The sequence below is a fragment of the Ostrea edulis genome, chromosome 6 (genome assembly GCF_947568905.1).
Source record: "Ostrea edulis chromosome 6, xbOstEdul1.1, whole genome shotgun sequence".
Taxonomy (NCBI): domain Eukaryota; kingdom Metazoa; phylum Mollusca; class Bivalvia; order Ostreida; family Ostreidae; genus Ostrea; species Ostrea edulis.
This window is the reverse complement of record NC_079169.1, coordinates 307,087-323,570: the sequence shown is the minus strand read 5'-3', so window position 1 is coordinate 323,570 and position 16,484 is coordinate 307,087. Positions and strand designations below refer to the sequence as shown.

Genomic DNA, 16,484 nt, shown 5'->3' with positions numbered 1-16,484 from the left:
TGTCTCTGAGGCCCTCTACAACGGCAAGTCTCAGTCTTAGGCTATATCTGGAGGAACGATGATTTGCCGTGCTGGCCTTGGTGTATCTGGACAGCAGGCCGGACAACTTCAAATTGAGCAGGACAATCTGGTCGCAGGCTCTCTTGAAACGGCGTTCGCTGTCCATCAGAGAGAATCGCTTGTCCATGGACTTCCTCCTGGGACAGATGACTGGTGTAGCTTTCATCTTTGGTAGTAGTAGTAGTAGTAGTAATTTGACAATGTATTCGATTGCAATGTAGTTTAGGGTTGTGATGTCCTTGCCTGTCGTGCGACCTCCTATATAGTGCACAGTGACACTGCTAATTGAGAAACTCGTTTCATTTCATAATGTCACGCGAGGCGCCTGAATACACATATTATCTGCCTCAACCGGAGAGGTCAGGTGCCATGAATGCTGAGCTTGGACTGACAATTAATATACCGTTAATTGCCTGCATTAAATAAACAAATATACAGTGTGAAACTGTACGCGTCATTTGGCGTGGAATTGATTATGATTTGATTTTAATAATTATTATTCTTTGAATGGTCATTTATTGATTGTGCTGATTTGATACGGAATTAATGACTTTTTCCAGTCCTGTTTGAGTAAGTAAAAAAAGAATCGGAGTTTTCCCCCTTTTCGGCTAAACGACGTTCTGTATTCGTAAATGTGGCGAGAGACAAATAATGTACAATTGTATATATATATATATATATATATATATATATATATATATATATATATATATATATATATATATATCTAGAGAGAGAGAGAGAGAGAGAGAGAGGGGGGGTATTACTGTAGTAAAAATATAATTTTTATTCACTGGATAAATTATACTATTTCACATGTAATAAAAAATGAATGAAATTGCTACAGTAATGCAATCGTTGGCATAGAAATGTGATTTTAAAAATGAAATAGAAAACATAAAAGTCTACGACACTTGGTATTCCCAGGCGGTCACCCATCCAAGTACTAACCAAGCTCGACGTTGCTTAACTTCGGTGATCGGACGAGAACCGGTGCTTTCAACGTGATATGGCCGTAGACACTTAACCTGCGTTAACTTTACGACATGACCAGTGTACACGTTTTGTACGAGATGATTGGGATTATTTCGTTCCTGTACAAAATACTGGACGGAAGTAATGACTGGTTTTAAAATGTTTATTTTGACATCGTGCGGGTTGTTAATGTTGTTTTGTGTCGAGGGCACAGTTTGCGGTCAGATGAAAAGAAGGAAGGGGTGGTGGTGGACTACATGTATATGGGACGTGTGTATGTTGGTGGTGGTTGTTTTTCACACCTTGTTGTATTTTTCTATCATTTCTAATTTGGAAGGGGGGTAATTCTTTGGACTGGGTTTTGTTTTGGTGAAATTCAATATTGTGCATGTAATATGATGATTCACCCAATGCAGTGTGTGTGTGTGTGTGTGTGTGTGTGTGTGTGTGTGTGTGTGTGTGTGGACATATTTATTACACGTGAATGTGTATTACATGTCTGATGTTGATTGACGTGTGATAGAGGTATCTTTTCAAAAATCTTGCCTGGCTCTAAGAAGAGCCGTTTTCCGCAGTCAATGCGTATTCTGTGGTAAAAGCTCAGTAGTCCTCATCCGATTCGGAGTCTGACATGTCGTCTGCAATGATCTGTACATTTTCTCCAAACATTTCATGCCGTAGATCTGCAACAATCTGGGCTTTGCTGTAAGCGTAATCGTAGTACATGTCTCTGAGGCCCTCTACAACGGCAAGTCTCAGTCTTAGGCTATATCTGGAGGAACGATGATTTGCCGTGCTGGCCTTGGTGTATCTGGACAGCAGGCCGGACAACTTCAAATTGAGCAGGACAATCTGGTCGCAGGCTCTCTTGAAACGGCGTTCGCTGTCCATCAGAGAGAATCGCTTGTCCATGGACTTCCTCCTGGGACAGATGACTGGTGTAGCTTTCATCTTTGGTAGTAGTAGTAGTAGTAGTAATTTGACAATGTATTCGATTGCAATGTAGTTTAGGGTTGTGATGTCCTTGCCTGTCGTGCGACCTCCTATATAGTGCACAGTGACACTGCTAATTGAGAAACTCGTTTCATTTCATAATGTCACGCGAGGCGCCTGAATACACATATTATTATCTGCCTCAACCGGAGAGGTCAGGTGCCATGAATGCTGAGCTTGGACTGACAATTAATATACCGTTAATTGCCTGCATTAAATAAACAAATATACAGTGTGAAACTGTACGCGTCATTTGGCGTGGAATTGATTATGATTTGATTTTAATAATTATTATTCTTTGAATGGTCATTTATTGATTGTGCTGATTTGATACGGAATTAATGACTTTTTCCAGTCCTGTTTGAGTAAGTAAAAAAAGAATCGGAGTTTTCCCCCTTTTCGGCTAAACGACGTTCTGTATTCGTAAATGTGGCGAGAGACAAATAATGTACAATTGTATATATATATATATATATATATATATATATATATATATATATATATATATATAAAGAGAGAGAGAGAGAGAGAGAGAGAGAGAGAGAGAGAGAGAGAGAGAGAGAGAGGGGGTATTACTGTAGTAAAAATATAATTTTTATTCACTGGATAAATTATACTATTTCACTGTTGAAAATGTAATAAAAAATGAATGAAATTGCTACAGTAATGCAATCGTTGGCATAGAAATGTGATTTTAAAAATGAAATAGAAAACATAAAAGTCTACGACACTTGGTATTCCCAGGCGGTCACCCATCCAAGTACTAACCAAGCTCGACGTTGCTTAACTTCGGTGATCGGACGAGAACCGATGCTTTCAACGTGATATGGCCGTAGACACTTAACCTGCGTTAACTTTACGACATGACCAGTGTACACGTTTTGTACGAGATGATTGGGATTATTTCGTTCCTGTACAAAATACTGGACGGAAGTAATGACTGGTTTTAAAATGTTTATTTTGACATCGTGCGGGTTGTTAATGTTGTTTTGTGTCGAGGGCACAGTTTGCGGTCAGATGAAAAGAAGGAAGGGGTGGTGGTGGACTACATGTATATGGGACGTGTGTATGTTGGTGGTGGTTGTTTTTCACACCTTGTTGTATTTTTCTATCATTTCTAATTTGGAAGGGGGGTAATTCTTTGGACTGGGTTTTGTTTTGGTGAAATTCAATATTGTGCATGTAATATGATGATTCACCCAATGCAGTGTGTGTGTGTGTGTGTGTGTGTGTGTGTGTGTGTGTGTGTGTGTGTGTGTGTGTGTGTGTGTGTGGACATATTTATTACACGTGAATGTGTATTACATGTCTGATGTTGATTGACGTGTGATAGAGGTATCTTTTCAAAAATCTTGCCTGGCTCTAAGAAGAGCCGTTTTCCGCAGTCAATGCGTATTCTGTGGTAAAAGCTCAGTAGTCCTCATCCGATTCGGAGTCTGACATGTCGTCTGCAATGATCTGTACATTTTCTCCAAACATTTCATGCCGTAGATCTGCAACAATCTGGGCTTTGCTGTAAGCGTAATCGTAGTACATGTCTCTGAGGCCCTCTACAACGGCAAGTCTCAGTCTTAGGCTATATCTGGAGGAACGATGATTTGCCGTGCTGGCCTTGGTGTATCTGGACAGCAGGCCAGACAACTTCAAATTGAGCAGGACAATCTGGTCGCAGGCTCTCTTGAAACGGCGTTCGCTGTCCATCAGAGAGAATCGCTTGTCCATGGACTTCCTCCTGGGACAGATGACTGGTGTAGCTTTCATCTTTGGTAGTAGTAGTAGTAGTAATTTGACAATGTATTCGATTGCAATGTAGTTTAGGGTTGTGATGTCCTTGCCTGTCGTGCGACCTCCTATATAGTGCACAGTGACACTGCTAATTGAGAAACTCGTTTCATTTCATAATGTCACGCGAGGCGCCTGAATACACATATTATTATCTGCCTCAACCGGAGAGGTCAGGTGCCATGAATGCTGAGCTTGGACTGACAATTAATATACCGTTAATTGCCTGCATTAAATAAACAAATATACAGTGTGAAACTGTACGCGTCATTTGGCGTGGAATTGATTATGATTTGATTTTAATAATTATTATTCTTTGAATGGTCATTTATTGATTGTGCTGATTTGATACGGAATTAATAACTTTTTCCAGTCCTGTTTGAGTAAGTAAAAAAAGAATCGGAGTTTTCCCCCTTTTCGGCTAAACGACGTTCTGTATTCGTAAATGTGGCGAGAGACAAATAATGCACAATTGTATATATATATATATATATATATATATATATATATATATATATATATATATCTAGAGAGAGAGAGAGAGAGAGAGAGAGGGGGGGGGGGTATTACTGTAGTAAAAATATAATTTTTATTCACTGGATAAATTATACTATTTCACTGTTGAAAATGTAATAAAAAATGAATGAAATTGCTACAGTAATGCAATCGTTGGCATAGAAATGTGATTTTAAAAATGAAATAGAAAACATAAAAGTCTACGACACTTGGTATTCCCAGGCGGTCACCCATCCAAGTACTAACCAAGCTCGACGTTGCTTAACTTCGGTGATCGGACGAGAACCGGTGCTTTCAACGTGATATGGCCGTAGACACTTAACATGCGTTAACTTTACGACATGACCAGTGTACACGTTTTGTACGAGATGATTGGGATTATTTCGTTCCTGTACAAAATACTGGACGGAAGTAATGACTGGTTTTAAAATGTTTATTTTGACATCGTGCGGGTTATTAATGTTGTTTTGTGTCGAGGGCACAGTTTGCGGTCAGATGAAAAGAAGGGAGGGGTGGTGGTGGACTACATGTATATGGGACGTGTGTATGTTGGTGGTGGTTGTTTTTCACACCTTGTATTTATCTATCATATCTAATTTGGAAGGGGGGTAATTCTTTGGACTGGGTTTTGTTTTGGTGAAATTCAATATTGTGCATGTAATATGATGATTCACCCAATGCAGTGTGTGTGTGTGTGTGTGTGTGTGTGTGTGTGTGTGTGTGTGTGTGTGGACATATTTATTACACGTGAATGTGTATTACATGTCTGATGTTGATTGACGTGTGATAGAGGTATCTTTTCAAAAATCTTGCCTGGCTCTAAGAAGAGCCGTTTTCCGCAGTCAATGCGTATTCTGTGGTAAAAGCTCAGTAGTCCTCATCCGATTCGGAGTCTGACATGTCGTCTGCAATGATCTGTACATTTTCTCCAAACATTTCATGCCGTAGATCTGCAACAATCTGGGCTTTGCTGTAAGCGTAATCGTAGTACATGTCTCTGAGGCCCTCTACAACGGCAAGTCTCAGTCTTAGGCTATATCTGGAGGAACGATGATTTGCCGTGCTGGCCTTGGTGTATCTGGACAGCAGGCCGGACAACTTCAAATTGAGCAGGACAATCTGGTCGCAGGCTCTCTTGAAACGGCGTTCGCTGTCCATCAGAGAGAATCTCTTGTCCATGGACTTCCTCCTGGGACAGATGACTGGTGTAGCTTTCATCTTTGGTAGTAGTGGTAGTAATAATCTGACAATGTATTCGATTGCAATGTAGTTTAGGTTTGTGATGTCCTTGCCTGTCGTGCGACCTCCTATATAGTGCACAGTGACACTGCTAATTGAGAAACTCGTTTCATTTCATAATGTCATGCGTAGCGCCTGAATACACAGCTTATTATCTGCCTCAACCGGAGAGGTCAGGTGGCATGAATGCTGAGCTTGGACTGACAATTAATATACCGTTAATTGCGTGCATTAAATAAACAAATATACAGTGTGGAACTGTACGCGTCATTTCGCGTGGAATTGATTATGATTTGATTTTAATAATTATTATTCTTTGAATGGTCATTTATAAACGATCTTTATTCATGTTCCTGACAAACGAAAAGAAGACTCGCGAAAAATGTCCAAACAGTGTAATACGGTGTTTTAAGTTATTCATGATATCTATCTTAATATGTACGATGCTTCATAATACTGGATTGGAAGTTGTTCCTTATACTGCAATCGAACTGGAAGCCGAAAAAAAGTTGAAACTCTATTCGATGTCACTATTTAGAGAACATCGACAGTTTATGACCGATTGATTATATATTGTTCAAAGTCTCTCTTGAGAATATTTCAAAATTGGACATGTCCCTAGTAATATGCATAGATCTGAATCGAAAGTTTGTAGAAATGAAAATCCCCGTGTAGATATTAGTAGATGTACATGTATGTTGTTATTTGTAAATCCCCGTGTAGATATTAGTAGTTGTATGTTGTTATTTGTAAATCCCCGTGTAGATATTAGTAGATGTATGTTGTTATTTGTAAATCTCCGTGTAGATATTAGTAGTTGTATGTTGTTATTTGTAAATCTCCGTGTAGATATTAGTAGTTGTGTGTTGTTATTTGTAAATCACCGTGTAGATATTAGTAGTTGTATGTTGAACTGACACTGGAATGTGCCGCAGCAAACCACAAAGGGGATGAGAGAGAGAGAGAGAGAGAGAGAGAGAGAGAGAGAGAGAGAACACATCAATCTTCTCGCGTATGATTGTTGTGGTTGCGGTCTTCACGTATACGGTCAGGTGGTACCTACAAGCTTACTCAGACCGAGGAGTACTGATTACCCGTGACAGTAAAATAGTCCGGAAATGCATACTATAAATGACGATTTTCTACTCCATGTGCTTCCCATGTCCACGACCAAACATCCCAACCTCTTTACGGACGGGAAATAGCACTTCACTGACAACAAAGACCAGAGTGCGTGCCTGAGTTCTTAGTTTATAATGTATGTATGTATGTACATTGGTTTTCCTTATGATATTTCGTCTTATAAGTTATTTCGTGAACTTGCGATTATCTACTCGACTTTCATGTTAAGTTGACAAAACCCCATTTTTTTGTGCCTTTTTGAAATACCTTTATGAATTGATGTGATGCCCGTCAGGTATCTCGGGAGAAATGTTTCTGGTGTGTATGTGTAATGATGAAGAGGTTTAGTAGGACAATAAATTTCAATGCTTAGCTATCGTCTGGAAAAAAAATAGCGTAATTTCTGTTACAACATTTGTATATTGCTCTTGATATGAGCTTTTGAGTACAACTGCGCATGGTACTACATGTACAACTAAGTATTTACTCATTTAATACTGATCGAATTGGTGCAAACATAGTACACATCTATTTAATAGACCATATCCAGTTGAAATCTTTAGTGTCAATTCAAATTTTGAAAGGGTTTAGCCGATACTATATTTTGTGGCGGAGGGATTGATTAATCAAAAAGTTCTAAATCTGCATGATATTACAGTTTCTGATTTTTCTGATTTATAATTTATGATACAAATTGAGACTTGAATCTAGTTCAAGTGTTGTAATTTATTAATGCGGTTGATATATTTTTCCATACAGATCACCAATTCTTGAAAAAAGATTAAATTGATTTACCTAAAAAAATAATAAAAATAAATAAAAGTACAAAAATTCTGTATTTTCGCCAATAATTTAAAATTTGACCTCTAACCCTCACTTTTTAAAGTTCTATTTTAAACTCTAAGAGACTAAGACCTTGAAAATTATGTGAAATTGTTGAAATTGACATTACTCCTAACGTGTCGTTTTAAACTCTCAAATTTTATATCATGAATTCTTTGTATATTAAATGCAAAAAGATCATTATATATTTCCATTACTTGTATTAAACTTTTTTATTTATATTGTTAGAAGACATTATTATGTATCTGTTTTATGTAATGACTGATTTGTGTTGCTTATGTTGTGTTGACATCAAAAGACAAAACATAATAAAATGTCATCAATACCAATCTTTGTGTCGAAATATTGTACAATAATTAGACATTCCTTTGGGTGACCGGGCAAAAAAGATTTAAGAATTATATCTTACGGATCTTGCGGTTATCGGATTTGTAATGGCACGTTATAGTCGTAACGACAAAGAAAAATCATTTAACAACCCAAATGAGTTACTTATTCCACAACGCCGAGCATAGTCCTAAATTCTTGAGCTCTTTCCCGGCATTGGTGACGTCTCCTTTATAGTGAAAAATTCTCGTCCCTCCCGTTAAACAATCTAAAATCAATCACTCTACAGATACAGATCGGTCACGGTGGCTCAGTGGTAGAGCGTTTGCTTCGTAACGGGAACATCGAATTCCGCTGCGTCAAACTGAAGACTAGTGATTGCTCCTTCAGCAAACGCTCGGTAGATACCGAGCTGGACCGGTATTGTTTATTGACCAAGAACCATATAGATGATCATACTAATCGATACGAGAAATCACAAATACATGTATAACTTAAGTAACTACAGACTGAGTGGTATAACAAAAAAATCTGTTGTTTCCCGATACCATCTGCAGCAACCTAACCTAAGCTATCTACCGGACTATCACATAATCATATTTCCAACAATAATTATTTTTTAATTTCCCAGCTTTTCTAAAAACAAGTATTTTTGTTTTATCCACATTAACCTTTATATTCCCCTTCGAGGTATAATCTTGTAAACAATTCAATATATATTGTGAACCATGTTCTGTCTCTGAAAAAAAGTACCGTGTCATCAACATACATAATTATAAACAAACCAATATCTTTGATTTCAACTGGAATACGCATGTTTTCAATAAATTCCATTTCGAAATCATTCACATACAAAGAGAAAAGAAATGATGAGAGTGATTCCCCTTGCATCAAACCCTCATTGCAGTTGAAGAGTTCTGATAACTGATTTTTGTGTCTTACACATGATTTAATGTTAAAGTATATAGACTTGATAATTGTTAACATTTGACAGTCAATACCATGTTTCGCTAATTTGAAAAATAACATTTTTCTGTCTATTTTATCAAAAGTTTTTTGATAATCTACGAAGCAACAATATAATTTCTTACCCTTTTACTTAGCAAGGTTTCGATTAATTAATGCATGTACATGTAAAACAAAAATTGCATCGATCTGTTGTACTTAAACCAGATTTAAATCCAAACTGAGCATCAGAAATAATATCTTCATTGCTTGACCACACACTTGATCGTTCTTTAAGTATGGCTATAAAGAGTATTTCATTAAGTGATTGCAATTGATTACACAGTTGTGTTTTTACATCAACATATACAGTGTCATCCCATTTTGTTTTCACAAAACGTGTGCTGGAGGAAAAACTGGCATCTGTCCCAGTATTAAGTTTGACACAAATATGGAAACTCAACGGAACGTAATCAGACCATTCATTAAAATCTTCGACATGAAAATAGTCTACAACATGAAAATAGTTTTCAGACGCAATTGTAAAATCATTTGTATTTGTTCCACGATGATTAAAAAATGTAAATTTACCTTCTGCATCACCGAAAGTACGCCCACTGCATATTCTTATACTCGTAGAACAACATAAATCTAAAAGCTTTCTACCAAAGCTATTTACCACCAAATCTTGTGATTTTCTCTCTGACATTGGAGAATCAATATTATATTCTATAACTGATGACAGCATTTCATTTAACTCTGTATTCAAAAAGTCATATTCAATAAAATCTGGAGAAGTTCCTATTCGCGAATTAAAATCACCGCTATTAATAACATAGCCCCTTTCCTTATACATTGATATATCTTCATTCAGAACATTAAACAAATCATTTTCATTTTTCTTGTAGAAGACATTATTTTCATGTGGAATGTAAACAAAGCCTAAATATAAATCAGTGTGTTCTACACTAATATCTTTATGTAACTTTACCCAGGAAGTATCGCATTGCTCTGTTTTGGAACATTTCCACACAGTTGATATTTTGTATAACCCCACACTCCACTACAATAATCACTGAAGAGACACAATTTGTCGAAATGCGCATCTGGTGCATCAAAATTGGTACTGTATAAGTTTTACAATATGATTGACTCCAGAATATGCACCATGAGTGAACAGGTTCTACCCCATTGTTTATTTAGACCCTTTATCGATATGGACGGGTACCGGTATAAGTATGGATATATATCATTAGAGGGACCTTAATCTCACCTATGAGTGATTTCCAAATACCTGGACCCACCCGTCCTCCGGGAATTTGGTTCCAATGTCCAAAAATTGTGATTTTTGGAACCTCAAAAACATAGCATTAATTTATAAAAAGATGCACTGAGTCCAGGCTTGCATATCCTCATGCACAAAATAAAATTTAAGAAATGGCATAATGTACCTTGAAAAACTTTTATTTGGCGATATTGGCCACAACTGCAATTTACAATAACAATAAGGGAGCCAGGCATCAATCATTGCCTTTCTGGCATCCCTGAACAATACAAGCATGAACAGGTGGGCCCTGGGCACAGATGCTCATCTGTTTGATCACCTAGTTTGGCAAAATTCAATCATTTAAACACAAAGTCAAATAGGAAAACAAGCTGTTGAGCGCTACTGGTGAGCCAAAATAGCCGCCTTGACCATAAGCTGTTCCAGGCGCAGAAATGTTTTCAGCCGTGACGATTGGGATATTGGCATGTAAGGGAGAAATCCAACTGCTTATCTGAAATTAACACAAGAAAACAAAACGTGAAACGGCAGTAATGTTCGATAAAAACGATCTAACATTAAAATAGGGTGTGGTAGGGAGGGTTGAATTTATTTGCAGACGACTGACGACTTTGTGTATGACGTCACATTTTTTCTGTGTTCGGCTAATATCCCGAAAATCGTGACGTGGATGACTCTAAAAACCCGGGGTAGTGCCCTTGGGATGCCGGGAAATAGCACAGTAATAAAAAATAAAAGCTCCGTATCACTTTGATAAATGGATTTAACCTCTAGTGGTTAAATCACATTTTATAATAACAATAAGGGAGCCAGGCATCAATTATTGCCATTTTGGCATCCCTGAACAATACAAGCATGAACAGGTGGGCCCTGGACACAGATGCTCACTTGTTTGATCACCTAGTATGGCAAAATTCAGTCATTTAAACAAAGTCAAATAGGAAAACAAGCTGTTGAACGCTACTGGTGAGCCAAAATAGCCGCCACGAGACTATGCTCAGGCATAGGCTGCGCCACCAGTAGGGCAACCCGTACTATACCACACGGTTACGAATAACTATGAGTGTGCTTGATACGATGAGGTAATATTGAATAATCACTCTAGCCCATATGTGGCTTTCAATTTTAATCCCCCTACCACCTTCAACACCAATTAATATCCATGTCAATCGAGTACTGGGTGAAAATTCATCAAGTCAATCAATAACGCCATAAATGACTAGATGATACTAATTCCTTAAACAACATGCCCGTGTTTACGCGATGTAACTCTGGATACCTGAAGTACCCCCCCCCCCCCCCCCCCTGACCTAAGCAAATAAGTAGCCACATGGCTGTTTACTCGAATTCTTATTCTTTCCATGGCAGCTTGGTTTATTCTGAGACCAAATCAATATTGTTGATGGTAGTAATGCTGTTAATTTTTTCAACACAGCCTTTAGCCTGAAACGCAAGTCAGCTGATTTCGCCCCTTTGTCCATTGGGATGTTGTTACCCCCACAATGTATAACTAGCATGTGAGGGGCATCTTCTACCTTCAGTAGTGTCCTAACTTTAGGGTAAATCTCATCCAGTCTCATGCCTCCTTTGTCTTGCCAAAATATGGTAGCATTACGGTGGGCTAACTCTAGGTTGGCACCAAATGAAGATGTTCTAGCATAGCAAAAAGCATGCTTAATTATGGACGACCCAATGATCCAAATTCTTTTTGGACCTACAATGTGAATATTTTGTAGTTTTTAATCATTATACTTTAACCCCCCCCCCCCACTCCTCCTGAGCTCGAGGCACTACAACATAGTGAACCTTATTTCCTAATGTACTTGAACAAACAACGATATTTCAACCGGCCCTTACTAGCAATATCTTATTCGCTAGTTCCCATGACCCAAGCAGAGGAAGCTGCCCCGATGCGGAAGGAATGGGTTTTGTTTACTCGGGTGTCTAACCCTAAATTACTTATAGCCATGTTAAAAACAGACACTACTTGGTACATAGTCACTGGTCTGCCCGAGAGGTGACAAAAAATGGTCCTGGGATTTTGGGTCTTAAATGCATGAATGATCGCATAGTGCGCACTGGGCATGTAGACTGAAACGTAGAGGAGAGCGTTATAGTTACCCTCTTTCCCACCTGGTCAGTCTTTGAGTGTCTAAGGAAAATGGGGACTGTATTATTGTGTTCTAGGTAGATTACGTCCCTAGCTTGGATAGCACGGCCAGGGTCATGCACTGAATTTTGAACCAGTTCTCCCATTCTGAAATACTCGAAGAAAGCTGTTGTGAATATGGCCGAGAATAGCGCAGATTCATATGGGGATTTGCAAATTGTAGGCAGCAAGCGAAGTATACTCGACAAGATATCCAATGTAAGTGGTTTCCTGTCGTGAGCACGCGGGTTTTTACGGGTCAATCCGACCAGAACTTTTCTGAGTAAAAACGATTGAGTTGAATCATGGACATTGTGTAGCTTGCAAAAATATGATAATCCAGATATGTAAGATTTAATTGTGTTCGGAGAAAATTGCTTGTATGATAGGTACCACACGAAATTTACTAACTCGTGGGAATGAGGAGGCCACTTTTCTTCGTGGTAGTAAGCCTTGCGAAAGGTGTTAAAAACATTCAGTGCCGTGTCATACAACTTCCTAGTATTGTCGGAAATGGAGTAACTCAAGAGCTCTTGAGATCTACGTTGTAGATCAATTGCAGACAAGACTGGGAAATTGCTATTGGTTGTTCCTCCGAGTCCGGGAAGCTGGCCCGGAAACGTGACCATTGCTGTCGAGAAAGAGAATCAGCTTTAACATTATGCTGGCCAGCGATATGGGACGCCTTAAACTGAATATTGTACACCAACCCTTGCAGAACTAACTTCCTCAGCAAATGCATGACCCTTTTTGATTTGGATGTTTTGGAATTGAGAATGGATACGAAGGCTAGATTATCCGTATGAAGGATTACTCGCCTGCCAGCTAGTTTCTTGCCCCAAATATCGAAAGCCATAGTTATTGGTACTAACTCCAGAAAAGTAATATCTTTAATAATTTTTTACCCTTCCCACTGAGCTGGCCAGCGCATAAATGCCCATTGCTGGCCTAATATAGCACCACAACCTAATTGCACACTTCCTGCACTCTCAGTAAACAACTCCAATTCAAAATCATTTGTCCAATCTACTGTTCTCTATGATATGACTTCATTAAAGCACTCTAAAACATAAGCCAAATTTCAATATCTGCCCTCATTTCTAAACTGACCCTGCGCTTGTGATGTGGTCTTGACAGTCCACAAGTAGCATCATATAGCCTTCTAACGAAAGTCCTACCAGATGGAATGGCCCTAATACGAAATTCAACAAACCTGTAAGGGTTTGGAGCTCTTTCAGCGTGACTTTGCGTTTCGATAGTATGCATAGTAACCGAGTCTTAAGCTGTTGTAATTTGTCCAGGGGCATTCTGATTGTCATATTGGCAGTGTCAATTTCTAAACCGAGAAAGATTAAGTTGTTGGTAGGACCAAGATTTTTTTCGTGAGCCAATGGGACCCCAAGATCGGAACAGACGGAACAGAAAATAGACATTAGCCTCGCGCAATCTTCAGCACCCTCTCTACCTGCCATTAGAAAGTCGTCTAGATATTGCACCACATCAAGGCTATTGACTTGTTGCTTAAGTACCCACTCTAAAAATATTGAAAATTTCTCGAATTTTGCGCAGCTCACTGAACATCTGAAAGGTAGACACTTATCCACAAATATCATTCCCTTAATTTTGAAGCCCAATAATTGAAAATCGGATTTGTGGACTGGCAACAACCTAAATGCATTTTTTATATCTAGACGTGCTACTACGGTTCCTGGACCCAACCTTCCGAGCATGTCTAATGCTTCGTCAAAAGATGAGTATTTCACGGAACAATACGTTTTATCTATATGATCATTGACACTATTTCCACGGGGATGGGATAAATGGTGAATTAATCTATAAGAAGCCCCTTCTTTGGCACCATGCCCACTGGGGATAACCTAAGGTTCCACAGAGGGGAGGTGGTGGTCAAATGGGCCTGCGACTCTACCCAATGAAATCTCCTTAACAACTAATTGAATCGCTTGATGATTTAACCAGCCATGGATTTAAGATTTTTACAATCAGTGACAACACGTGGTCCTTGATAACAAAGCTTAAACCCATAAGTAAAACCTTGCAACAATTCTAAAGCCACCGAACTGAGTGGGTAATTGGTCAATAATTTGCTCAACATTCACACCTTGACTGGGCTTGTTGCGATATTAGTGAGGTCTAAATGACTGGGCATGAGGGGCTCTACTAGTTGAGCTTGGTTGTGTGGATCTCTTGGGTTGCTGAGGTCGCCAAGTTGCTTGCATATCACCAGACCTAAAATTTAAACTGGTGCCTGAGGATGTTTTATGCCTGATGTAGGGGTGATTTTGTGAACATGATATGCATTCATGTTTATATTGGCACCGAGATTTGCTACATTGCCCCTTGTAATTAAAATCATAACACTTTAGGAGCAATGCCTGGCTGTAGGAAGACTGGATGGTTGTTGTACTGTACATGTACAGGAGCCATAGCTCTTGGTCAACAACAGCAAATGAAAGGGAAGGGTTAGCCTCCTTCTTCAACCTAAATTGAACATCATAGTTGCGCCATCCTAAGGTCTTAACTCTACTTGCCCCCAGCCTAATGGTATGGATATATTTAAATAGTTGGGCCCTATTCTCAGGATGTGCTGAAGCATATATTGACGCATAGATGAGGAAAGCATCAGTCCAAAACTGTATATCGGTTATGACCTTGGCTTTGGACTTAGAGACCAAAGTAAGGCTACCTTCTTTCATAGAAAAATATTTAGTGTCATCGTTGGGATCAAGCCCCTCAGAATTTTCAACCAACAGCCCCAAATTGATATATTCCCCATTTACAATTTTGTGTTTCACTCTATTTGGCACCATGTGCCCCAAATCATTGTCATAACTCTGCGTTTGAGCAAAATAGTTACTAGAAAATATCTCAGGTTCTGTACCTGTACTCGGCTCATCCACAGGCATGCTTGGCAGGAGGGGCTCTATTGGCATGCATTGAGACTGCCTGGATATGATGTCTGCCACGGCTTGCGACACCTGAAGCAATTGCTCGTTGGTAAATGGCGTTGTTGGGATCTGGGGTCCCGTGTTTGATGGTTCTCTTGCTAGTTGACTTGGGGCGGGAACTAAGGTAGCGTTGTCTGACCCATCAGTACCCTTAGGGCGCCTCCTCGACTTAACTGCGGGCGTGGGTTGTTGGTTCTTCTTCTTTGGCATCGTCAATTTTGCTCTTTGAGTAATGCAAATACAAAAACAAGAAACTTGAATTTGTTTGCAGACGACTGACGACTTTGTGTATGACGTCACATTTTTTTGCTGTGTGCGACTAATATCCCGAAAATCGTGACGTGGATGACTCTAAGAACCCGGGGTAGTGCCCTTGGGATGCCGGGAAATAGCACAGTAATAAAAAAAAAAATAAAAGCTCCGTATCACTTTGATAAATGGATTTAACCTCTAGTGGTTAAATCACATTATTGTAATTTTCGAACCAAAATTGGTTTATAAATTTAGTTTCATTACAACCCACGCGAAAGGGCGGTCTGTTCTGATATGGGTCTTCAAACTGTACATGCATTTCTGCGGAGCTCTGCATTCGTTACTGCGGGATTGATGTGAATGTATTTTTAAGAATATTTCCAAACATAATATAATACGTACTTCATTGAGGATTGAAATTATTGTTAATATTAGCCTACGAGTTGTATAATTAAAAAAAAATCAAGCTTATTAACTTGGAAACGTAATAAACATAGTTGTCAATTTGTACTGCGCTTGTTTCGGGTTCAATCTATTTCATTTATGATAATTACTTTATATACATTTATTCATTCCTGAAAATACGAAAAGGATGTGCAGTGTTTTAAGGATTTATGTATGGCTTACAGGAGTTATGAGATTGATCACTGTTCGTAATCTTCATCCTTTATTCAAGACTATTTTGACGGATTTACACAACTGGTAATGTAAGCAGCACTGCCGTCTTTAGTTTCTGCACGCGACAGGTTTATAAATACATAAGGCGGATTCCTGTCGGAGAAGAAAACCCCAGTGTCTTTAATACCAATGTCTGGTTGTTTATTTGGATTATTCTCAGAGATGAACCCGCATCACACAACAGACAGGAATAAAATGGCGAAATCTGGAGAAAATTTCGGGAAATGTATCACGAGGGATTTACCATTCCTAAGTCAAAAGCTGGTGTAACCAATGATAATCCGGTTATGACTAAATTGTATTTTGCAATGTGAATATTTTTTATTTTTTATAAAACTGTACTTACCGCAAT

General features: G+C 38.7%; 2 protein-coding genes and 3 non-coding genes across 5 annotated transcripts; all 5 read right to left on the bottom strand.

The window, feature by feature from the left end:
* Nucleotides 1–962: 962 nt before the first annotated feature.
* On the bottom strand, nt 963–1,081 carry LOC125660505 (5S ribosomal RNA). The gene has a single exon (XR_007364377.1). It is a non-coding gene; the product is annotated as a 5S ribosomal RNA (ribosomal RNA).
* A 1,666-nt stretch (nt 1,082–2,747) lies between these two features.
* Nucleotides 2,748–2,866, bottom strand: LOC125664960 (5S ribosomal RNA). Its single transcript, XR_007366121.2, has one exon. It is a non-coding gene; the product is annotated as a 5S ribosomal RNA (ribosomal RNA).
* Nucleotides 2,867–4,523: 1,657 nt separating this feature from the next.
* Nucleotides 4,524–4,642, bottom strand: LOC125660501 (5S ribosomal RNA). Its single transcript, XR_007364375.1, has one exon. It is a non-coding gene; the product is annotated as a 5S ribosomal RNA (ribosomal RNA).
* Nucleotides 4,643–10,421: 5,779 nt separating this feature from the next.
* On the bottom strand, nt 10,422–12,865 carry LOC130047013 (uncharacterized). Its single transcript, XM_056141129.1, has 2 exons — nt 12,209–12,865; nt 10,422–10,580 (listed from the first exon to the last, which is right to left on the bottom strand). Exons 1-2 carry the CDS (start codon nt 12,863–12,865, stop codon nt 10,422–10,424), a joined length of 816 nt encoding a protein of 271 aa, XP_055997104.1.
* A 1,512-nt stretch (nt 12,866–14,377) lies between these two features.
* On the bottom strand, nt 14,378–15,412 carry LOC125660061 (uncharacterized). Its single transcript, XM_048891906.2, has one exon. It carries the CDS (start codon nt 15,410–15,412, stop codon nt 14,378–14,380), a length of 1,035 nt encoding a protein of 344 aa, XP_048747863.2.
* Between the last annotated feature and the right edge of the window lie 1,072 nt (nt 15,413–16,484).

What these genes read in the sequence shown, in the direction of transcription:
- LOC130047013 (XM_056141129.1), bottom strand. Translation starts at nt 12,865, where the DNA reads ATGGTCACGTTTCCGGGCCAGCTTCCCGGACTCGGAGGAACAACCAAT. An exon ending in CTGACCAGGTGGGAAAGAGG is followed by an intron (nt 10,581 to 12,208) that starts GTAACTATAACG and finishes TGTTAATTTCAG; the next exon opens with ATAAGCAGTTGGATTTCTCC.
- LOC125660061 (XM_048891906.2), bottom strand. Translation starts at nt 15,412, where the DNA reads ATGCCAAAGAAGAAGAACCAACAACCCACGCCCGCAGTTAAGTCGAGG.